Source organism: Hyperolius riggenbachi, chromosome 12, assembly GCF_040937935.1.
Source record: "Hyperolius riggenbachi isolate aHypRig1 chromosome 12, aHypRig1.pri, whole genome shotgun sequence".
NCBI classification, from domain to species: domain Eukaryota; kingdom Metazoa; phylum Chordata; class Amphibia; order Anura; family Hyperoliidae; genus Hyperolius; species Hyperolius riggenbachi.
The window spans coordinates 210,163,671-210,188,145 of NC_090657.1; the positions used below are offsets into that span (position 1 = coordinate 210,163,671).

General features: G+C 47.1%; 1 protein-coding gene across 3 annotated transcripts in view; it reads right to left on the reverse strand.

The window, feature by feature from the left end:
• Window positions 1-23,123: 23,123 nt before the first annotated feature.
• LOC137542241 (adenosine deaminase-like) overlaps window positions 23,124-24,475 on the reverse strand; it is a 47,472-nt gene continuing 46,120 nt past the window's right edge. For all 3 annotated transcript variants that reach the window (XM_068264006.1, XM_068264007.1, XM_068264008.1), the window contains one exon: window positions 23,124-23,273. In XM_068264006.1, coding sequence (XP_068120107.1) covers window positions 23,160-23,273 — 114 coding nt within the window. In that variant the 3' untranslated portion in view covers window positions 23,124-23,159. The remainder of the gene's footprint in view (window positions 23,274-24,475) is intronic.

Below are 24,475 nucleotides of genomic sequence, written 5' to 3' on the forward strand. Positions count from 1 at the left end.
CGTAACGTGTGTGGATGTGGATGATGGACCACCTGAAGTTGGTGCAGTTGAGGAGGTTTCTGAGGAAAGCGCAGCTGGCCAGGAGGATTATGATGACGATTATACGGATACCACATATGTTCCCGGTAGAGGAGATGACCAGGGGGACAGTTCAGAGGAGAATTCAGAGAGGACTAGGAGGAGACGACTCCATGATAGAAGCAGAGGGAGCTCGTCTTCAGAAACAGCTGGGGGCAGTGTCCGGCGCCATGTATCACCAGCTATGGCCAGACAGCCAACATGCCCTTCAACGTCAGCTGCTGATGCCACCGTAGCGCCATCAGCCCAGGGGGGCTCAGCGGTTTGGAAATTTTTTAACGTGTGTGTCTCAGATCGGAGCAAAGCCATCTGTTGTCTCTGCCAGCAAAAATTGAGCCGTGGAAAGGCCAACTGTCACGTAGGGACAAGTGCCTTACGAAGGCACCTGGAGAGAAGGCACAAACCGCTATGGCAAGAACACCGGAGGAAAAGCAGCACCCCTCAAAAGACAAGCCGCCCTCCTTCTCCTCTTCCTCCTTCAGGTGCATCGTCTTCATCCACTTTCTCCCTTGCACCTTCACAGCCACCCTCCTCCACACCGCCTCTTCCCTTCAGCAGTTCCTTCTCCTCTGCCCACAGCAGTACCCAGCTGTCCGTGAAGGAAGTATTAGAGCGGAAGAAGCAAATGTCTGCCAGTCACCCTCTTGCCCGGCGTCTGACAGCTGGCGTGGCGGAACTATTAGCTCGCCAGCTATTACCATACAAGCTGGTGGAGTCGGAGGCTTTCCGTAAGTTTGTGGCCATTGGTACACCGCAGTGGAAGATACCAGGCCGCAATTATTTTTCACAAAAGGCCATACCCAAACTGTACCGTGCAGTTGAGAGGCAAGTGGTGTCATCTCTGGCACACAGCGTTGGGTCAAGGGTCCACCTGACCACGGATGCCTGGTCTGCCAAGCACGGGCAGGGCCACTACATTACATACACAGCTCATTGGGTCAACCTGGTGACCGATGGCAGCAAGCAGGGAGTACGTGGCTGCGCAGAGGACCAACTTGTCACACCTCCACGGCTTGCAAGCAGGCCTCCAGCCACCTCCTCTCCACCTGCTATCACCGCTTCGCTGTCGTCATCCTCCTCCTCCTCCTCCTTGGCTGGTGCCGCCATCTCCTCTCCAGCTACACAGCCCCAGCACCCCAGGGTCTATGCTGCATGCCAGGTGCGACGGTGTCATGCAGTGTTAGACATGTCTTGCCTGAAAGCGGAGATTCACACTGGAGCAGCTCTCCTGGCTGCTCTTAACAAACAGGTGGAGCAATGGCTGACCCCGCACAAGCTTGAGATCGGCAACGTGGTGTGTGACAACGGCAGCAATCTTATTGCTGCGTTGAATTTGGGAAAGCTGACACACATACCCTGCATGGCACATGTGCTGAATCTGGTCGTGCAAAGATTTGTGTCCAAGTACCCAGGCTTAGAGGACGTCCTGAAGCAGGCCAGGAAGTTGTGTGGGCATTTCAGGCGCTCTTACAAGGCCATGGCACGCTTTGCGGACATTCAGCGTAGAATCGACTTGCCAGTGAGACGCCTGATTTGCGATAGCCCGACTCGCTGGAATTCCACCCTGCTGATGTTCTCTCGCCTGCTAGACCAGGAGAAAGCCGTCACCCAGTACCTGTATCATTACAGTACAAGGACACAATCTGGGAGGATGAGGATGTTGTGGCCCAACAACTGGACACTGATGCGAAATGCATGCAGGGTCATGGAGCCCTTTGAGGAGGTGACCAAACTGGTGAGTCGCGATGAGGGCACCATCAGTGACTTGAGCCCCTATGCCTACTTCCTGGAGCGTGCCGTGCGTAGAGTGGTGGATACAGCTGTGGAGGAGCGTGAACAAGAAGAGTTAGGGCAACAGGAGTCGTGGGAGCCATTTACACACGAACCCGATGTTTCCACAACACCGGCGGCAGCACAGAGGGGGGAGGAGGAGGAAGAAGAGGAGTCGTGTGGGGAAGGAGAGGAGTCAGACTCTGATGATGCTGATGATGAGGAAGGTGTTTCTGTGGAGGAGGAAGAGGCGGCGGAAGGAGAACAACCGCGGCAGCCATCACAGGGGGCTTCTGCTGCTCCACGTTCCCGTGGTATTGTTCGTGGCTGGGGGGAGGAAGAGGAGTTGCGTCCCGTCACTGAGGAAGAGCAAGAGGAGATGGAGAGTACGTCTGCATCCAGCTTTGTGCAGATGTCCTCTTTCATGTTGTCCAGCCTGTTGAGGGACCCCCGTATCAAAAAACTCAAGACGAATGACCTGTACTGGGTGGCCACGCTACTAGACCCTCGGTACAGGCACAAAGTGGCGGACCTGTTAGCAACTCAACATAAGGCAGAAAGGATGCAGCACTTGCAGAACAAGCGGTCGATGATGCTTTACAATGCATTTAAGGGTGATGTGGCTGCAAAACGCAATCAAGGTACCACTGGCAGTAACCCTCCTCCTCCCAAGTCCACGCAGGCAAGGACAGGACGCTCCAGCGATCTCAGGGTGATGTCGGACATGCGGACGTTCTTTAGTCCAACTCCTCGCCATAATCCTTCCGGATCCACCCTCCAACAACGCCTGGAGCGGCAGGTAGCCGACTACCTGGCCTTGAGTGTGGATGTAGACTCTGCGAAAAGCGACGATGAACCCTTGGACTACTGGTTGCGCAGGCTTGACCTGTGGCCAGAGCTGTCCCAATTTGCCATACAACTTCTCTCTTGCCCTGCCGCAAGCGTCCTGTCAGAAAGGACCTTCAGTGCAGCTGGAGGCATAGTTACTGTTAAGAGAAGTCGCCTAAGTCACGACAGTGTTCAGTACCTGATCTTTATCAAAATGAATGAGGAATGGATCACGGAGGGCTACTGCACGACCGAAGACTAAGTCAGTCCCCACACACAGCATCTCTGCCTGCAGGCCGCTTGACTGCCTTCTCCGCCACTACCAACAGGGTCCAGGACTCTAGGCGGATTCCTGAATTTTTAAGGCCGCTGCTAGCAGCGGATGCTACACTAATTTTTCTGGTGCGTGTACATGTGCCCATCCCCCTTCGTGATCATTACCTTGCCGCGGTGAAGGGGCTTGCGCATCACAATGAAGCAATGACCGCCGGCTATTTGAGTGTCTCGGGTGGGGGTGGCACACAAAAGATAATAAGGTCGTTGCTTCATTGTGGTCAGACCAAATTTGATCAGCTGGACAGTCACTGTTCTGTCATTCAGCTACATCAGCCGGGCGAGCATATGGGCTGAAAAGCCACCATCACCAGCACTCTCGTCATGGTGCGCACCAGTCCAGCACGGCCGTCACTACACAAACGGCTGTTTGCAGTCACTGCATACCTTTCACTGCATCTGTGACTACACATTATACCTGGCAGTCAGTGCATAACTTGCACTTGAATGGATACACTTTTAAACAATTTAAAAATACAACCATCTAAACTTTCAAACAATTTAAAAATACAACCATCTATCATTTTAAAAAAATGTAAAAAAAGGGCAAAAAAACTTGCCCTCCGTAAAACATTCTTGGCAAATGCTTTCGACTTGGTTTGTCTTCCGCTGGCTCAAGAGTCCATCTGACCACAGATGCCTGGTCTGCAAAGCACGGTCAGGGCAGCTACAGCATGGGTCTCAGCAGGCTCCCACTTCGGGCCGGAATCCAACCTTCATTCCCCACGGTGACAATGGCAGACTTGCCCTCCATAACGGATTCCCGTTAAAGAGACTCCGTAACTAAAATTGCATCCTGTTTTTTATCATCCTACAAGTTCCAAAAGCTATTCTAATGTGTTCTGGCTAACTGCAGCACTTTGTAGTATCACAGTCTCTGTAATAAATCAATGTATCTTTCCCCTGTCAGACTTGTCGGCCTGTGTCTGGAAGGCTGCCAAGTTCTTCAGTGTTGTGGTTCTGCTATGAACTCCCCCTTCCAGGCCCCTCTATGCACACTGCCTGTGTATTATTTAGATTAGAGCAGCTTCTCTCTTATCTTTTACAAGCTGGATAAATCCTCCTCTGAGCTGGCTGGGCTTTCACATACTGAAGAATTACATACAGGCAGAGCTGTCTGCACTCTGCAGGAAGAAACAGCCTGACACTTCAGTGGAAGATAGCTGCAGAGGGAAAAAAACACACAAATGATCTCTTGAGATTCAAAAGGAATGCTGTATACAGCCTGCTTGTGTATGGATGTATTTTCTATGTGTGGACATACTGTACATCAACCTACTTCCTGTTTTGGTGGCCATTTTATTTGTTTATAAACAAACTTTTTAAAACTGTTTTTAACCACTTTTAATGCGGCGGGGAGCGGCGAAATTGGGACAGAGGGTAATAGGAGATGTCCCCTAACGCACTGGTATGTTTACTTTTGTGCGATTTTAACAATACAGATTCTCTTTAAAGGATTTAAAGTTAATTCATTTCAATTAGGGCCGCAAAAGGTCCTCCTGAGTCCTGTATTGTTATTTTTGGTCACTACCTCGGGGCGGGCGTGCATGCCTATCTGCCTCCCTCCTTGCTTGGATGTGTGGTGGTAGACGTTGATCAGGCTCCAACTCCGGAACGCAATACAAGAGGGAGCTCGTCCTCAGAAACAGCTGGGGGCAGTGTCCGGCACCATGTATCGCCCGCTATGGCCAGACAGCCAACATGCCCTTCAACATCAGCTGCTGATGCCACCGTAGCGCCATCAGCCCAGGGGGGCTCAGCGGTTTGGAAATGTTTTAACGTGTGTGTCTCAGATCGGAGCAAAGCCATCTGTTGTCTCTGCCAGCAAAAATTGAGCCGTGGAAAGGCCAACTGTCACGTAGGGACAAGTGCTTTACGAAGGCACCTGGAGAGAAGGCACAAACAGCTATGGCAAGAACACCTGAGGAAAAGCAGCACCCCTCAAAAGTCAAGCCGCGGAGAACAACCGCGGCAGACGTCACAGGGGGCTTCTGCTGCTCCACGTTCCCATGGTATTGTTCGTGGCTGGGGGGAGGAAGAATGGATACACTTTTAAACAATTTAAAAATACAACCATCTAAACTTTCAAACAATTTAAAAATACAACCATCTAAACTTTCAAACAATTTAAAAATACAACCATCTAAACTTTCAAACAATTTAAAAATACAACCATCTATCATTTTCAAAAATTTTAAAAAAAAGGGCAAAAAAACTTGCCCTCCGTAAAACATTCTTGGCAAATGCTTTCGACTTGGTTTGTCTTCCGCTGGCTCAAGGGTCCATCTGACCACAGATGCCTGGTCTGCAAAGCACGGTCAGGGCAGCTACAGCATGGGTCTCAGCAGGCTCCCACTTCGGGCCGAAATCCAACCTTCATTCCCCGCGGTACAATGGCAGACTTGCCCTCCATAACGGATTCCCGTTAAAGGATTTAAAGTTAATTCATTTCAAATACACAGCAGGGCCTCGAAAATCCGCCTCCTGTATTGTTATTTTTGGTCACTACCTCGGGGGCGGGCGTGCATGCCTGCCTGCTGCCCTCCTTGGATGTGTAGTGGTAGCCGTTTCTCAGGCTCCTCACCGGATTTCATCCCTCATTCCCCGGCCATTACCCAGGGTCACAAATGGCAGACTTGCCCGCCTCCATATGATTCTCGTGAAAGGAATGTGGGGTCATCTTTGTCCGCCATAACTGGTTCTCGTTAAAGGATTTAAAGAACATTCATTTCAAATACACAGCAGGGCCTCGAAAGTCTTCCTCCTGTATTGTTGTTTTTGGTCACTACCTCGGGGTGGGCGGGCGTGCATGCCTGCCTGCCCGCTGCCCTCCTTGGATGTGTAGTGGTAGCCGTTGCTCAGGCTCCACACCGGATTCAAACCCCTCATTCCCCGGCCATTACCCGGGGTCACAATGGTAGACTTGCCCGCCTCCACAGGATTCTCATTGTAGCGGTACTGAACAAGTACACAGCAAGTAGAAAATGTAATTTAAAAACAAAACGTAAGCTTTTTAACAATGCCATGGAAAGTTTAGAAGGAAGTCACACATTACCTGACATCACTGAGTGAGGAAGAGCAATCACGCCATGTTGCGCAGTAGTCCAGCATGGCCGTCACTACACAAACAGCTGTTAGCGGTGCGTTACACAGTGAGTTTGGTGTGTCAGTGTGAAGCAGTACTCTAATTACACTCCCTGATTGATGTATACACATGCAAGATGTTATAAAGCACGTTAGGCCTGCAATTTAGCATTCAATGTGATTTCTGCCCTTAAAACGCTGCTTTGCGTCACATCCAGATTTTTCACCGGGACTTTTGGCATGTATCCCACTCCGCCATGCCCCCTCCAGGTGTTAGACCCCTTGAAACATCTTTTCCATCACTTTTGTGGCCAGCATAATTTTTTCTATTTTTCAAAGTTCGCCTCCCCATTGAAGTCTATTGCGGTTCGCGAACTTTTCCGCGAACCGAACCTTCCGCGGAAGTTCGCGAACCCGGTTCGTGAACCGAAAATCGGCGGTTCGCGACATCTCTAGTTGCAAGCAAGAGGCTTGTTCCAGCTGAGCTTCCTCACATGTGAAGTTTATTGTTCACAAGTGATTCAAAATATTAAAATACAAATACACAACGGGGGAAGATGGTCCAGCTTTCCTCTAAGAATGAAAACTCTCATTCTCAAGCTACCCCTCCAACTAAATTCACCAACTTTGTTTACTATTGGTCAAGTCAAAACTAGTTACCTATAATCAGGACGGGCCTTTGCCCTGAGCAATGTGATCAGCCAATCAGGGCAAGAGATGGCCCGAACGGTTTGCTGGTGAACTTTTTTGAGTGAATTTTCGCTGTTCGCAGCGAACTGCGAACACATAGCGAGTTCGACCCGCCCCCTATACCACATCATTGGGCTAAACTTTGACACTATACATCACAGTCAGCAGACACATGGCAGCCAATCAGGCTGCACTCCCTCCTGGACCCCCGCCTCTGCTTATAAAAAGCAGCAGCGTCAGCCATCTTCTCACTCTGTCTGTTCTTCTGACTTTCACTGCATCTGTGTGACTGGCTGCACACTGTATTATACCAGTCACTACATACCTTTCACTGCATCTGTGTGACTGCACACTGTATTATACCAGTCACTGCATACCTTTCACTGCATCTACTGCACACTGTATTATACTAGTCACTGCATACCTTTCACTGCATCTGTGTGACTACACACTGTATTATACCAGTCACTGCATACCTTTCACTGCATCTACTGCACACTGTATTATACTAGTCACTGCATACCTTTCACTGCATCTGTGTGACTACACACTGTATTATACCAGTCACTGCATACCTTTCACTGCATCTGTGTGACTCACTGCATATTGTATTATACCAGTCACTGCTTACCTTTCACTGCATCTGTGTGACTCACTGCACAATGTATTATAAAAGTCACTGCATACCTTTCACTGCATCTGTGTGACTGCACGCTGTATTATACCAGTCACTGCATACCTTTCACTGCATCTGTGTGACTGCACACTGTATTATACCACTCAGCGCATACCTTTCACTGCATCTGTGTGAGTGGCTGCACACTGCATTATAGCAGTCACTACATACCTTTTCACTGCATCTGTGTGACTGCACATTGTATTAGTCTAGTCACTGCATACCTTTCACTGCATCTGTGACTGCACATTGCATTATACCAGTCACTGCATACCTTTCACTGCATCTGTGTGACTGCACACTGTATTATACCAGTCACTGCATACCTTTCACTGCATCTGTGTGACTGCACACTGTATCATACCACTCACTGCATACCTTTCACTGCATCTGTGTGACTGCACACTGTATTATAAAAGTCAGTGCATACCTTTCACTGCATCTGTGTGACTGCACACTGTATTATACCAGTCACTGCTTACCTTTCACTGCATCTGTGTGACTGCACACTGTATTATACCAGTCACTGCATACCTTTCACTGCATATGTGACTGCTCACTGTATTAGTCTAGTCACTGCATACCTTTCACTGCATCTGTGACTGCACATTGTATTATACCAGTCACTGCATACCTTTCACAACATCTGTGACTGCACACTGTTTTATACCAGTCAGTGCATATCTTTCACTGCATCTGTGTGGCTGCACACTGTATTATACCTGTCACTGCATACCTTTCACTGCATCTGTGTGACTGCACACTGTAATATACCAGTCACTGCATACCCTAGGGCCCGCTCAGGTACTTTTAGGGGCAGGAGGGGTTGCAGCATAAGAAAAGAGTGTGGCAGATCGGTGGGGAGGGGGGGGGGAATTCCCCCCCTCCTTCACCTCGGGCTCTCCTCACCGCGCTCCCCCTCCTGAAATCATTGGTGGCAGCGGGCAGGCAGCAGCAGCAGCGGTGGCGGCAGGATAATACATTACCTCCTTCTCGCTGGAGGACTTCCATTCTAAGAGCTTCTTGCAACTTCCTGTGTAAGCAGGAAGTTGCTCTTAGAACGGAAGTCCTCCAGCGAGAAGGAGGTAATGTATTATCCTGCCGCCACCGCTGCTGCTGCTGCCTGCCCGCTGCCACCAATGATTTCAGGAGGAGGAGCGCTGAGAGGAGAGCCCGAGGTGAGGGAGGCGGGGGGAATTTCCCCCCTCCCCACCTATCTGCCATGCTCTCCTCTTATGCTGCGACCCCTCCTGCCCCCAAAAGTCCCTGAGCGGGCCCGGGGGGGGGCGGATTTTTTTTTGCAGGGGGGCCTGGGGATTTCTAGGTACGCCCCTGTCAGAGCTCACCAGTGTGGACATTGTTTTGTGTGTCTGTCTGTCTGTCTCAGATGACAGCAATGCCATCTGTACTCTCTGCCACCAAAAATTGAGGCGTAGAAAGAGCAAGACCCATGTAGGGACTGTCACGATTTCGTGATCGCCATTGCGGCAAGCGCATGAAAATGTGCACCAAATCTGATCTGGAGTACCCCTTTAAATTCCTTAGCCTGCTTTTGGAAAATCAGTGCTCTTTCATCCCACAGCCCTGCTCTGGGGAATGTGAGTGTTTGTTTATGCCCATGTTTATCGCCAAGCAATCCCTCTCCTTCCCAGGAAGAGCTTAGCTATGGGTGCCATAAAACAACAAACTCACCTCACAAGTCATGGTCCCCTAGGGAAAGCCCCAATAAACCCCTTAAACAGAGAGCCAGATCATGTAGCTCACAGATTTACTTCAGAAGACTTCAGATAAGAAGCAGGATATAGAGACGCATCATAAAAAGTCATTAAGCAACACATTTCTGAGGAGAGTAAGAGAGAATGACTTTTAATTCACCTTGATATGAAAGAATAAGTCATTCAGACATTTTACTAAATTAATCAGTTCTCTGTCGATGCTAGCCATTTCAAAATTAGCAAACAATTATTAAAAATGATTTGTGTGTGGTGGGACCACTCAGCATGTCCCTACCAGTTTCTGAAAGCAAGCAACAGTGTGCTCCGCCTTGGAATACCCCAAGACACCCATGTTTGGTATCTGTGTGACACAGAGAACGCCAGAGGCGTGCTCGTGTCACTTGCTGCGGGTTATGGTCGGCTGGCGCTGAATTATGACCATTACAGTTATTGCATATTCTTTCTGCATGACAAATGGTGGGAGAAGGCATACCCCACCATCTCTTTTTACAACTCCGCCCTCTTGCAGAGGAAGAGTTAAAACAACACTGCTGGACACAGGAGGGAGTCCTGCTGCAGCCATCCATACCATCACAGATTGGCTATGTTATCAAAGAACTTATATGTATTCCACAGAACTTTCCAGAATTGGACTTCATATCTTCTGTTGGACTTATTACCGCAAAAGGACATACAGTAACTTGACAAACTGCTCAGATTATCGATAGCTATTTTTACATTTAATCCTTATTATTTCTGTATCAATTTTTTTCTATTGCTATATTTTGTTCTGCATTATTTCTTGAAATAAACGATTAAAAATCGTTTGTCTAAGTGCTGTTCTGAAAAGTCTCTGCAACAAGAATTCACCTCTCCTCAGAGAGAGAGACGTTACTATAACAGTTTTGATATTCATGTTATTTTTCTATCTCTAGAAAGGTTGTCAAATAAACCCTTTTTCCTACAGGATTTAGCTAGAGTTAGACTTAACGCTTTATTGCGGATTGGTGGCAGCGACCTGGCCTGTATATGAGAGCCCAGATTGTATCGATTGTATATACAGTCAAAATTGGACTGTGTGTGGGCTCACCAACCAATCCCAAAAGGTTACTGAGGCTTTATGGTAAACTACAGCAAAGGGAACAGGAATTGGTGGGTGACTGCGCATACGTCATAGGGACACATGATGAACAAGCACAAACAGCAATTGTATGACCAGCTGAGGAAAAGCAGCACACAAAGGCAAAGCCACACCCCGCCTCCTCTTCCTCCTTCAGGTGCAGCATCTTCAGCCTCTTTATCCCTTGCACCTTCACAGCCACCCTCCTCCACTTCGCCTCTCACCTTGAGTGGTTCCTGCTCCTCTGCCCACAGCAGCAGCCAGGTGTCCATTAAGGAAATCTTTAAGCGGAAGAAGCCAATGTCTGCCAGTCACCCCCTTGCCCGGCATCTGACAGCTGGCTTATCGGAACTGTTAGCTCGCCAGCTGTTACCATACCAGCTGGTGGACTCTGAGGCCTTCCGAAAATTTGTAGTGATTGGGACACCTCAGTGGAAGATACCATGCTACAATTATTTTTATAAAAACATGATACCCAAACTGTACCGTGATGTTGAAAGGCAAGTTGTGTCACCTCTGGCACACAGCGTTGGGTCAAGGGTCCATCTGACCACGGATACCTGGTCTGCAAAGAACGGTCAGGGCAGATACTTATACAGCACATTGGGTCAACCTGTGCAAGCAGGGAGTATGTGGCTGTGCAGCGAACCTAGTTGTGACACCTCCACGGCTTGCAGGCAGGCCTGCTGCTACCTCCTCTCCTTCTCCTCCTACTCCTCCTGCTACATCCTCTTTGTTGTTGTCCTCTTTGGTGTGTCCATTTTCCCCTGTCTCGGCCTGCAATTTGTCCCGGGAAACATCCCGGGTTGGCCAGCGTTGCCATGTGCGCCTCCTCAACCCTTTGCTCGTCCTCTACCCACCCTCCTTCCTCCTCTACCTGCCCTACTTCCTCCGCTACACTCCCTATCTCCTCTTCCACCCTCCAACACCCCCCATCTCCTCCGCCCCATCCAGTGTCACCTCATCCCCACCCATTGTGACAGTGTCACCCTTCCAGTGTATCACACTCCCCACCAAGTGTCAACCTCATCCCCATCCGGTGTATCACCCAGTGTCACCATCCCCACCTAGTGTCACCACCCTCATCCCCACCCGGTGTGACAATGTCACCCTCCCCACCTAGTGTATCACACTCCCCACCAAGTGTCAACCTCCCCACCCAGTGTCACCCTCCCCACCTGGTGTCACTCTCCTCCCCACCCAGTCAGTCTCACCCTCTTCCCCATCCAGTGTCCACCACTCACACATTTATTGCATTTATGTCTGAGGTAACATTTGCATTTTATATCTGTGGGTTAATATATGTGCATTTTACATGTGTGCTGCATTTCATGTGTGGGGGTTAATGTTTAATGTTTACAACATTTTAATGCGTGAGAGGTAATATTTGCCTCTTTTCCCTTTTGCTGTATTTTATGTGTTGGAAGTAATGTTTCTCTCATTGCATGTGTCAGGGAATTGTTTGCTACATTTCATTTGTCAGAGGTAATGATTGTTGCATATCATGCGTCGGAAGTAATGGTTCTTGCATTTCATGTTTCGGAGGTAATGGTTCTTGCATTTCATGTGTCGAAGGTAATGGTTCTTGCATTTCATGCTTCGGAGGTAAGGGTTCCTGCATTTCATGTGTCGAAGGTAATGGTTGTTGCATTTCATGAGTCGGAGGTAATGATTGTTGCATTTCATGTGTCGGAGGTAATGGTTTGTTGCATTTCATGTGTCCGAGGTAATGGTTGTTGCATTTCATGTGTCGGAGGTAATGATTGTTGCATTTAATGTGTCCGAGGTAATGGTTTATTACTTCATGGTCATAGTTAGCTGCATTTGCTACTTTGGAGTTATTGTTGCAGCATTTGGCATTTTGGGGGCTCATGATTACTAAATGCTATGCTAATTAAATGGCATCAAAAAATGTCTGCAGATTTATCGTCTGCACATCCATGATGCAAATCTCCTGTTTCACCACATCATTGTGGACACTCTGCTTTCTTATGCGTTTGGGAAACGATGATGTAAGGCTTGGTGGTGTATTCTCCACAGTCAGCATGCAACGCATGAGCTGGCGTGGAGGAGGTACACACACCAGCACAAGGAAACAGGCTATCCCTAGTATAGTGGAGGGGAGGACTGACTCCAATAGGAGATTGTGGCGCACAGAGCCGGTGCAGATCTGACAGCCACAAACAATGCTTTCGTTATAACGTCTCAGCGCAAAGTAGCGCTGAGCGCATAAACCAGAACTGAGGAGATCAGGACAGGTAGACAGAATGAACGCTTGCTAGCTAGCCGCTACTTAGTGACAGCAAGCGTCCAAAACAAGACAGACTGGAATGAGGCAGCCAATGCGTTACGGCGATGGCGTGCCTCACAAAGACAGGACAGGATAGTCAGGAAATAGCAGGATCAAGATAGATGAACGTAACACAGATAAATATACAATAAGTATGATTTCCTAGCGTTTTACAATTACAGCTATCAATGAAACTATTTGTAACGTCTGACTAACATATGTATATATCGGCAATGAACCGATATATGACATAAGCAGGAACTCTGACTAGGACAGGAGTAATACAGGGAACAGGACTCAGAAGGATTCGCTATCTCTTCGCAGAGATGAACGCAATCCACAAACGGTAACAGAACAGGATTCAGAAGGATTCGTTATCTCTTTGCAGAGATGAACGCAATCCACAAACGGTAACAGAACAGGATTCAGAAGGATTCGTTATCTCTTCGCAGAGATGAACGCAATCCACAAACAAAACCAGGAGCAGGGTAACTACCTCAGCACGGGTGGTCACGGTACGCGCAACCTACCAAAACGTGCTGGAAAGCTGACTAACTGCACACAGGATATAAACAGTTCGTGTACGTATACATCAGCGACACTGATGTATCAACGTAACACGAATACAAGGAAAATAATAAACGTGCTGGTATGCATATATATTGGCAATGAACCAATATATGATGCAAAACCAGCAAAGTATCTTTTAGAACAAGAAACACGATCGGGGGCTGAAGCGACAGCAAGACAGGCTTAAACTGAAGCTATGAAAACCCGAGGAGTCCTGCAGGAAGCAGATCTTTATACTGAGGTCATCCAATGGGAGCAGACATGCAGATTCCCACACAGGTGAATAATAATCAGTCACAAGCTGACAGCAGGGAAAGGCAGACAAAGCTATGCAGCTTGCATGGAAAGAGATCAGAACTGCCTGAGCTGCAGCACTACTACTTCCAGCAACACCTGCTGCAGCAGCGATCATTACAGATGACTATTTACCCTTAGAGTCACTTTGCCTAACTGTTTGGAAAGAAATCCTAGCCCGCTGCCTTACTGTTACACCTCTACATTACAGCTAGCTCCGCCCATGTGATGTCATGGCCACACCCATTTTTGTAGTAGCCTCGCTGTCGTAACCCCCCCCCCCCCAGGTTGGGTCCATAAAAATCTGGTCACTGCACCAGAAGTCAGTGCAGCAGCAGCAGCAATACCCAGAAGTCAGTGTTGCAGCAGGAGTCGGTGCAGCAGCAGCAGTACCCAGAAGTCAGTGTTGCAGCAGGGGTCAGTGCAGCAGCAACAGTACCCAGAAGTCAGTGTTGCAGCAACAGTACCCAGAAGTCAGTGTTGCAGCAAGAGTCAGTGCAGCAGCAGCAGTACCCAGAAGTCAGTGTTGCAGCAGGAGTCAGTGCAGCAGCAGCAGTACCCAGAAGTCAGTGTTGCAGCAGGAGTCAGTGCAGCAGCAGCAGTACCCAGAAGTCAGTGTTGCAGCAGGAATCAGTGCAGCAACAGCAGTACCCAGAGGTCAGTGAGGCAGCAGGAGTCAGTGTGCAACAGCAGTACCCAGAGGTCAATGCAGCAGCAGCACTGCAGTACCCAGAGATCAGTGAGGCAGCAGGAGTCAGTGCAACAGTACCCAGAAGTCAGTGTGGCGGCAGAAATTAGTGCAGCAGCAGCAGTACCCAGAGGTCAGTAAGGCAGCAGGAGTCAGTGTGCAGCAGCAGTACCCAGAGGTCAGTGCAGCAGCAGCACTGCAGTACCCAGAGATCAGTGAGGCAGCAGGAGTCAGTGCAACAGTACCCAGAAGTCAGGGTGGCGGCAGAAATTAGTGCAGCAGCAGCAGTACCCAGTGGTCAGTGAGGCAGCAGGTGTCAGTGCAGCAGCAGCAGCAGCAATAGGACTTGGTATTCAGTAAGGTAGCAGACGTTAAAGTGGTAGCAGCAGGATGACTTGGAAGAGCTGTATTTTTCTACTTTATTACAGGGTTTTCCGTGGCTCACACTGGAAGCAGAAATCCAGAGACAAAATGTGATCTTATGTTTTACTGATGTCCTCAGGACGCTGCCAGGACGTGAGGTCTGTTCCTTAGACAGTGTGCCCGCTTGTGTGTGTCCTCATCTGTTCCAGCACATTATGTTTATGTTGTGGTAACTCTAATGTGCAGCCAGTTTACAGGAAACTGTAGAACTCTTGCAGTGTTCGTGAATGCGTTTCTTCTCCTAATTCCCTGCCAATTGCACATACTGCACAAACTCACATGAAACCGGCATTCAGTCACGCACAGAACTTTCCAATTTTGGAGAAAAATGCATGTAAATATTTTAGCCTCCAATATTTTCCACGTTTCCAGGCCAAAAACTAAACATCTGGCTGGAAAATGACTTGTTTTACTTCAGTAACTTTTCTTCGAAGCTATTGAAAACAGGAAGTCACTTTTCATTGCCAAGAAAGTTGTTTTCTAGCTTGCTGAGATGAGGTGGATTTACATAAGAGCAGTGAAGTAATAGGCAGTCGCTTATCTCATGTGTCAGTGCTGTGTGCGCTACAAGGCAAAGCAATACTGATCAGACATAAGTAGGCTACTTATGTCTGATCAGTATTGCTTTGCCTTGTAGCGCACACAGCACTGACACATGAGATAAGCGACTGCCTACTTAAAGTAGCTGTGTTATGATGGAGGCCAGTCATTGCCTTGTCTAAATTATCGAATCAGTGAAAAATGGCACCTAGCGCCAATGGTATAAAAATGGCGCCTCATAGACTTTAATTATAAAACAATATTTATTGTTTTTATGCTGAAATAATGGCGCAGGATGTCAGTAGGAAATTTATCATTTTAATCTTCATCTTCATCTTGTTTCTAAAAACGTTATTTATAGTTTCAATGGTCATCTTTGGTTGCCATTGTAAAAGCCTCTTTTTATTTAATAACAGTGTTATACCTAATAGCCCTAACTAACCCGCCGCATTACCGATGCTCTAATCTAACTAATTTCCCCCAAACTCCCCGGGAGGCAATCCGGGCTGCATTTGCGAGTGAGGCAGCGCTATGAGCAGCAGCCCTGCCTCACATGCGTCTGTCAGTCGCGTTACCTGGTGTTTTGGGGGCACAGAAAGTTGCGGATTCCTCCTCAGAGGATATAGAGCATGTTGGGGAATCTTCCGCTCAGGAAGAGGAGACACCCAGAAGCTCTAATAGAGGAAAGTTTAAACTGCTACCTGATCAATCTATTAAATTGTTAGAGTACATTTGCACGGCTTTGAATATTCCTGTTAAAAAGCCTAAACCTGCTTCTATTGAGGATGATATGTATTCATAACAGTTTGTTCAGAAACAAGTGGTGTTTCCAATGCACAAAACAATGATTGATTTAATTGTGGGTGCATGAAAACAACCTGCTAAGAGGTTGTTTATTACAAAGTAATTTAAGAGGCGATAGCCTTTTAATGAGGAAGAGGCATTTAGGTGGTCAAAATGTCCTAAAGTTGATTCTGCCATTTCAAAATTATCCAAAGAATCAGCCATTACCTTTGAGGACACAGGTTTGTTAAAGGATATTTCAGACAGGAAATGGAGACTCTGCTCAAAAAAACCTGGGAGGCAACCTCTGCCTCCTTATCTCCTAATTTATCAGCCACCTGCACTGCTCATTGTTTAATTCTCTGGCTGCAGGAGATTAGGGCTGCTCAAAACCGAAACCGGGAGACATCCGGATAGTTGCTATCCGGATATCTCCCAGTAAACCTGTGCGGGGGTCGGGGGGGGTCAATCTTACCTGTCTGAAGTCTTCTTCGTCCGTCCCTCTGCGCCTCCCACGATGCGCTCCACGTGCGTCACGTGATTACAAACACTTCCTCCTTCAACCCGGAAGGAGGAAGTGTTTGTAATCACCTGACCGCCGCTTGGAATGCATCATGAGAGGCGCCGAGGGACAGACTAAGAAGACGACAGACAGGTAGGATTGAAACGCCCCCCCCCCCCCCCCCCCCCGCACAGGTTTACTGGGAGATATCCGGATAGCAACTATCCGGATGTCTCCCGGTTTCGGTTTTGAGCAGCCCTACAGGAGATGCAGGCTTGTTTGAAAGATGGTGCTCCACTTGAAAGCATTTCCCTGTGAATTGCTACCTTAAAGTTAGCCGCTAAGTTCCTAGCAGATGCCTCTAGTGAGGCTGTCAGAATTTTGGCTAGGAGTCTAGCTTTGATTAATTCTGTTTGCAGATTTTTTTGGCTAAAAAATTGGGAAGGTGATATGGCAACTAAAGTAAAACTCTGTGGTCTCCCATTTGAAGGGGACCTGTTGTTCGGTTCAGCCCTTGAGCAAGCGCTAGAAAGGGCGTCTGAAAAGAAAAAGATTTTTCTTCCTCTAAAGAAAAAACAGGCTACCAAGAAAAGATTTCGGGGCCCTAGAAAAACGTATAGAGGTAAGGAACCGAATAAAAAAACGGCAGACTAAAAAAGGCCTCCAAGCCAAAGGCTTCCTCTTTAATCCTCAAACACCCCCAAACAATCCAATACTGAACAATTACTATGTTCGGATGGGGGGCAGGTTAAAACCTTTTTTCCCGGCCTGGCAAAAAAATTCAAAAAGCAAATACATTTGCCAGACAATCAGGGAAGGGTACAGAATCCAATTTTCCAGAAACCCTCCAAAACATTTTAAAGTAACAACTTTTTTTGCAGTCCCCAGTGAAGCAGTCTGCAATAGAAAACGCTGTGGAGAATCTTTTCCAGAAGGGAGTTGTGGAAGAGGTTCCAGTTCAGGAGAGAGGAAGGGGTTTTGCTCTACTCTCTTCCTGGTTCCAAAACCGAACAGCGATTTTTGCCTGATCATAAATCTTCGGTCTTTGAACCAATTTGTAAAATACAAAATGTTTTGCATGGAATCAATTTCTTCCACAATTCAACTTCTAGGGAAGGATTACTTCATGGCGTCCATAGATCTTATAGACACGTATTATTATCATGTACCCATTCTGCCAGCCCACTGGAAGTACTTAAGAGCAGCAGTTCATATTCAATCACAGGTCCTTCACCTACAGTTCAAATCACTCCCCTTTGGGATTTCAAGTGTTCCCAGGATCTTTACGAAGATCATGATAGAAGTTGCAGGACAACTGAGAATGCAGAAGACCATTCTAGTACCATACCTAGACAGATGCAGCTGCAAAATCCAAAGATACTCTCCAAGAGCATATTCAGATGGTTCTGACAGTTCTGAAGGACCTGGGATGCAGGGGTGTCTGTGTCATTAGGCAACTATAAATTTTTGCCTATGGCGCAGTTGGTGGCAGTGGGTGCTCCTCTGTGCGTGTGTTTATATTTTTTTTTTTTCAGCCAGCCAGGTCGGCGCCGGCTGTGACAGGCAGCTCAGCCTGTGCCCGGCGCCGCCTACTGGTCCGCCCCCTTCCTCTTCTCCGTTCAGAGCCTCCGAGCAGCACGCACGTTAGTTTATATGTGCAGTGCGTGCACGCCTACTGGTCCGCCCCCTCTCCCCGCCCCCTCTCCTTCTCTGTGCTGACTGGCACTGCTGAGCGTGCGATCGCTGCACGCTGATTTATTTACACACACCGGTGGCGCCCCTAACTCCGCCCCCCGCCTGTCACACGTGGTAGAAGTGACGCACCAGGGCGGCTGGCTTGGCTACACAAATGCAGAGGCGACACCGGCTCACAGTGAGTGCCCTCTGCCTCTGCTGCTCGCAGCTCTTCTTGATCATTTTTTTATATTCCCCCCTGGCTGGCCCTGATTACCATCCCCCCACACGCTCGCCCATATATCCCTTTAGGGCTCTTTCACACTAGAGGCTGCGGTAGAAAAGGCTGAAAGTCAGCCTTTTGCTTAACGCCAATACATAGCGTTTTCAAAGCGTTTTCAAAGCGTTTTGAAAGAGTTTTACAGCCCATATGAAAACGTCCTTTTTTTTTTCTTCTATAAAAATAAGTGAACAAGATAGCTGTAAAACGCTTTGAAAAGGCTTTGAAAACGCTGAAGTTGGCGTTTTCCATTGACTATCATTGAAACGCCAACAGCCAACTTCGGCTGTTAACAGCCCTGAAAAAGCTCCTGGGAGCGTTGAAACGCAACGCTCCAAAACGCCGAGTTAGATGTGAAAGGTAAAATGAAAGTCTATGGACTTTCTTTTACCTAGCAAAACGCCAACTTCGGCCGTGGCGTTAAAACGCCGAAAAATCCCTCTGGTGTGAAAGGGCCCTAACAGGCAGTGACTCCTCTCTGGGATCATGGATTAAATAATATAGGCATTAGGCATATAGCATAATGCCTGCTGCTGCTGCTGCGTGTGGGTTTGGGCAGTCTCAGAGGGAGGGAGACATACATGCTGCACAGAGTGTGCGCACACAGTCTGCAGAGGGGAGACAGACCCTCATAGTGAGTGGTGTGCCCCCTCTTAATATTATATGCCCCCCTCTCCCCTGGCTGGTCCTGAGATTTCAGGGGGGGGGGGGGGGTTGTGAGAGAGAACATCTGGGCCCTGTACTACTTCCGGGTCGCTATGACCTACGCCTGCATGGCCCGGCGGCGCACGTCCTAGTATGGCGCTCCTGTTGCCGGGCACTTTCTGCGCATGTGCGTGACGTCACGCTCATGCGCAGAAAGTGCCCGGCAACAGGAGTGCGATACTAGGATGCGCACCGCCGGGCCACGCAGGCGTACTACTCCAGGTCAAGCGATCCGGAAGTTGTACAGGGCCCAGAGAGATTCACCCGGCGAACGGTTCGGGCCATCTCTAGTTGTGAGTTGGACAGACTGTCACTAGGTGTAGGTGGGCATTGGGCAAGCTGTGCTGGGCACTGTGAGCAGAGTTGTTAGGGCCCTTTTTTTATGTGTTTTTATGTGTGTGTGCTTGTGGTGGGGGGCACGGGGGTGGGGGTGGAATAAGGGTTGGCTGTGTGTGTGTGGGGGGGGGGGGGGCACAGGTTTTCTTGCCTGGAGTGACAAAGTGGCTAGAAACACCCCTGCTGGGATGGATCATAATTCTAAACAAATCCTACCTTACACCAGATCAGAGGAAAGAATTTCTGGGAGTATCACTGGATACAGCGAACCAGATCTCTTGTCTGCCACAAAAGTAAGTGGATCAAGTGATCACTTGAACTCAGGTATTTCTGAGAGCAAAGTCTGTCACAGTAAGACAAGCTATGTCTCTCCTGGGCAAGTATTCAGCATGTATTCCAGCAGTTGCCTGGGCTAAAACAAATTTCAGAATCCTTCAACTGACAATCTTGTGTCAGTGGTCGGGCAGACGAGAGGATCTAGATCAAAAAATCGATTTGTTAGATCCAGTGATTCAATCTCTGAACTGGTGGACTTACAGTCAAAACCTGTAAAGAGGTGTAAGTCGGATCTTGCAAAATCCAGTGATTATTACGACAGATGCGAGCCTCTGGGGATGAGGACCGCATCTGGGTCAAGAATACCTACAAGGCAGGTGGTCTCCAATACAAAAGACCTTCTCATACAATCACAAAGTGTTATTAGTGATCTGGAAATCTCTACAGAGATGGGAAAATGTGCTTGTAAACAAAAACATAAATGTCTACTCAGACAACCAGACGGCAGTAACTCACATAAACAAGCAAGGAGGGACTCACAGTCCTCTTCTAATATCTTTATCTCTGCAGATTTTTCGCTGGGCAGAGAACAAGGTTCTTTCCTTAAAGTCGGTTCACCACAAAGGAAAGGACAATGTTTTAGCGGACTGGTTAAGCCGCCAGGAGTTAAATCAACAACTGGTGTCTAAACAAAGAGGTCTTTCTGACAATTTACAGCATGTGGGGTCTTCCATCCATAGACCTGTTTGCCGCATGAAACAATGCACTTCTTCCCAGATTCTGCTCCCTTAATCCCAGAGGCTCTCCAATATGTCTAGACGCATTCTTGCTTCACTGGGGTCTGGAGAAAGCATTTGTACACCCTCCCCTGAAGTTAATCAGCAGGGTACTTCAAAAAGTGATCAAAGACCAGGCCTCAATAATCCTTATCACCCCAGACTGGCCAAGAAGGCCCTGGTATCCTCTGTTACTCTCCCTAGCAGTAAAGGAACTCATGGTCCTGCCAATCAGGGAAGATCTGCTATATCAGGGACAAGTATACCATCCCTCAGTGGTCAGTCTGAACCTGAAGGCGTGGCTTTTGAGCACCGTCTGTTGTTGAATCAAGGCCTATCCGAAAAAGTGGTTTCTACATTACTTCATGAAAGAAAGCCTGCCACTTCCACTATTTATCTGAGAGTCTGGAAAGTGTTTTGTGAATTTCACCAGGACTCTCCAGAAAATATTGAGAAATTCTCTATTCCCAATATTCTAGAGTTCTTGCAAAAAGGGCTAGATATGGGTCTAAAATTAAACACCTGCAAGGTGCAGTTAGCAGCACTGGGTGCATACTTTGATTTTCCTTTTACCTCAAATTCTCTGATTAAAAAGTTTATCAAGGCGGTCAAAATGAAAACCGCGGTGAAGAAAACCGACTGTTCAACCTTGGGACTTGAATTTAGTCTTAAATTCTCTTATCGCATTCCCCTTTGAGACAATGGCCCAAATCTCCATTAGGGACTTAAAGAGACACTGAAGCGGAAAAAAAAATTATGATATTATGATTTGTATGTGTAGCACAGCTAAGAAATAAAACATTAATATCAGATACATCAGTGTAATTGTTTCCAGTACAGGAAGAGTTAAGAAACTCCAGTTGTTATCTCTATGCAAAAAAGCCATTAATCTCTACGACTTTCAAAGTCGTGGAAAGGGCTGTCTTCTGACTTTTATTATCTCAACTGTAAGTGAACAGTTTTCTTTTTATCTGCCAGAGGAGAGGTCATTAGTTCACAGACTGCTCTGAAAGAATCATTTTGAATGCTGAGTGTTGTGTAATCTGCACATATTATAGAATGCTGTTAAAAAACACTATATACCTGAAAAAAAAAAAATGAGAATATTTTCATTGCTGCTAATCTTCTAGTAATTATTCATAGTACACAACCAATTCATTATATCATATATTTTTTTTTCGCTTCAGTGTCTCTTTAACACTAAAAACATGTTTGCTGGTAGCTGTAACTACAGCCAGGTTTATAGGGGAAATACAAGCCTTAAGCATAAAGCCAACATTCATGTCTATTTAACTGGATAGAATCACATTTAAGTTGCCTCCCAATTTTTCTCCAAAAGTTGTCACAGATTTCTACAGAGAACAGGAAATCTTTATCCCTTCTTTTTGTCCAAATCCTTCTAACCGAAAAGAGGAAAAATTCAGTTCCCCGGATGTCAGGAAGATGATTTTGTTTTATTTAGATAAAGCTGCAGAATGGAGAAAGGAGGATCATTTATTTGTTCAGTTTCATGGTGCTCGTAAAGGGTTAAGGGCATCCAAGAGTACTTTAAGTAACTGGTTAAAGTTATGTATAAGCAAAGCTTATGAAATAGCAGGTAAGCCAGCTCCTGTGAATGTCAAAGCACACTCCATTAGGGCTATCTCCTCTTCCTGGGCAGAAAGAAATTCTGCCTCAGTACACCAAATTTGTAAGGCTGCCACATGGTCCTCTTATGATACTTTCATAAAGCACTACCGTTTGGATTTACCATTACCAGGTCACCAAGACTTGGGGTTTGGTCATAAGGTGTTATCTGCGGTTGTCCCGCCTTAAGAGAGGTAATATTCTAACTCTCCAGGTTCATATCCTGAGTGAAGGCGAACAGAAGCCAATAATTACACTTACCGGTAATTGGAAGCCTTCAAGCCTGTGAAGCCTTCAAGAAGGATGAACCTTCCCACCCAAAGCTAACGGTAAGTCTCCTACTGAAGCAAGGTTCTAGTCAATGCACTGAGGGTAGGTAGGAGGATGTGGCTATTTAAATTGTATCTTGTGCTTCCTGTCCCCTAAGCAGGCGGGGCAATCTCCAGGTTCATATCCTTCGTGAAGGCTTCACAGAAAACCAATTACCAGTAAGTCTATTGGCTTCTCCTGTATACAGTACTTCTATCTTTTTCTGTCATTTGTATCTGTATGCTTAGTACTTCTCCTTTACTTATCTTCTTGTCTTGTTTTCTTGCAAATTCTTGCTTGAAGAGTCCCCACTGCACCTCTGCGGAACACGGTGACACCACTGCTACCCGCTCCACCACAGACCAACACCCCGTCACTCCAGCTACATGCCGCAGTACCGCTGCATACGACCTCGACACAACTGTTTTCCGCCAGACAGCACCACACTAGTATAGTAAAATCAGTTAGATCAGTTAATCCTTTGCACCCTCTCATGCACTCATGCAAATACTCACTGCAAAACAACCATCCAGCAATCACTACTAATCCCTAAAGCTAAGCTAAAAGCCGGGTCTTCATTAGCCAAAAAATTGCTTTTGCGTAAGTCGCACATGCCGCTCACAGGCTCCCCAGAGATTGTATGTGTCCTAACTCTGGCCCTATAACATGCATCATGCAAGAATACAGTGCACCAGCCCACTGCAGTCAGGGTGCAGATATTGACAGTTAACAATCGGTACATTTTCTGGATTAGATATTTATTGTATAATAAAAGTGACGAGGCTGTGTTCTGTCATTCTGTAGATTCACAGAGGAAGTCCTTTCTACCATAGGCTTTGCACAGCAGCTCCAGCAGTTCTTTCTTTTCTCCTTTAGGTAGGAAACAGGAACGAGCTGCATTGATGTTCTTAGAGAAAAAAAAATATATTAATTGAGCGTTTACAGATTTCTTATTTGTAGACAGGAATTTCATTGTAAATCTATCCCAGTCTAATGTTGTGACACCACAGTGAGGCCATTTTTGGTCAGATGCTGGTTAAAGAGAACTTCATTCCAATCAGTAGCCAATACCCACCAGGGGTGTATCTGGGTAATATAGAGCCTATGGCAAACACTGAAATTGCCCCCCCCCCCCTCATTCAGAGCCCCCTTCCCCCTTAAAAACAACAACCCTTATCGCCTGGATGTATTAAAGTTGCCTATGATTTTTGGCTTGGCATATTGCTAAAGTTACTTTTTTAGAAATATCTCTTCTTATTCCCTCTCTGTACTCTATTCTAACATTAAGCCAAGTGCGCCCTACATACAAAAATTAAGTAACCATGTTCTCCACATAACAGAACTAATCGGATTTGAGGTCTGAGTGATGAGGGGGCCTAGGGGCAGGCATGGCGGTGCAACACAGGAGCAGGCATGGTGCCCATGTTGCTGTGGCACCCATGGCATGAGCCATACCTGCACCCCTCTAGATACCCCTCTGATACCCACTTTCCCACAAGAAATCTTTACCTTTTCTTAAATAGATCATCAGGGACGTCTGTGTGTCTTATATTTTGGTGAAACTCCTTCCACAAGCTGATGTCATGACTATCATCCTTGACAGTTTGCTGTCTGAGAACCTCATTGCATTGTGGGAAATGGTGTCTTTTTCCAACTGTCAAGCAAGCAGTATTTCACTCTGTGCATAGAACTCTCAGTAATGAACATTCCGTACAGATCACCTGGCAGAACTAAAGATGTCACCCCCAGTGATAAATGTCAGATTGTAAATCAGCGAGAGGAGAGATTTTACAATGGGCAAACACTGACTAAATAATCTATAAATGAATAAGCAACTTTAATTTTAGGTTATTTTTCACTACAGTTCCTCTTTAACCCAGTAACACATTGTTGGAATGTAGGTCAACCTTGGTGACATTCTAAGACACAGGTGTCCAACACAAGGCCCGCGGGCCAGATGTGGCCCTCCTTGCCATTTTAGGTGGTCCTCGAGAGCTTTAAATGTGCATTATTGTAAGCAGTAAAAGAACATTACACTGCCTTGCCATCCAGAGGAGCACACCGGTGACAGTGTTTCTGGGTCAGTTTGAGCTTTGGTTCAGCAACTAC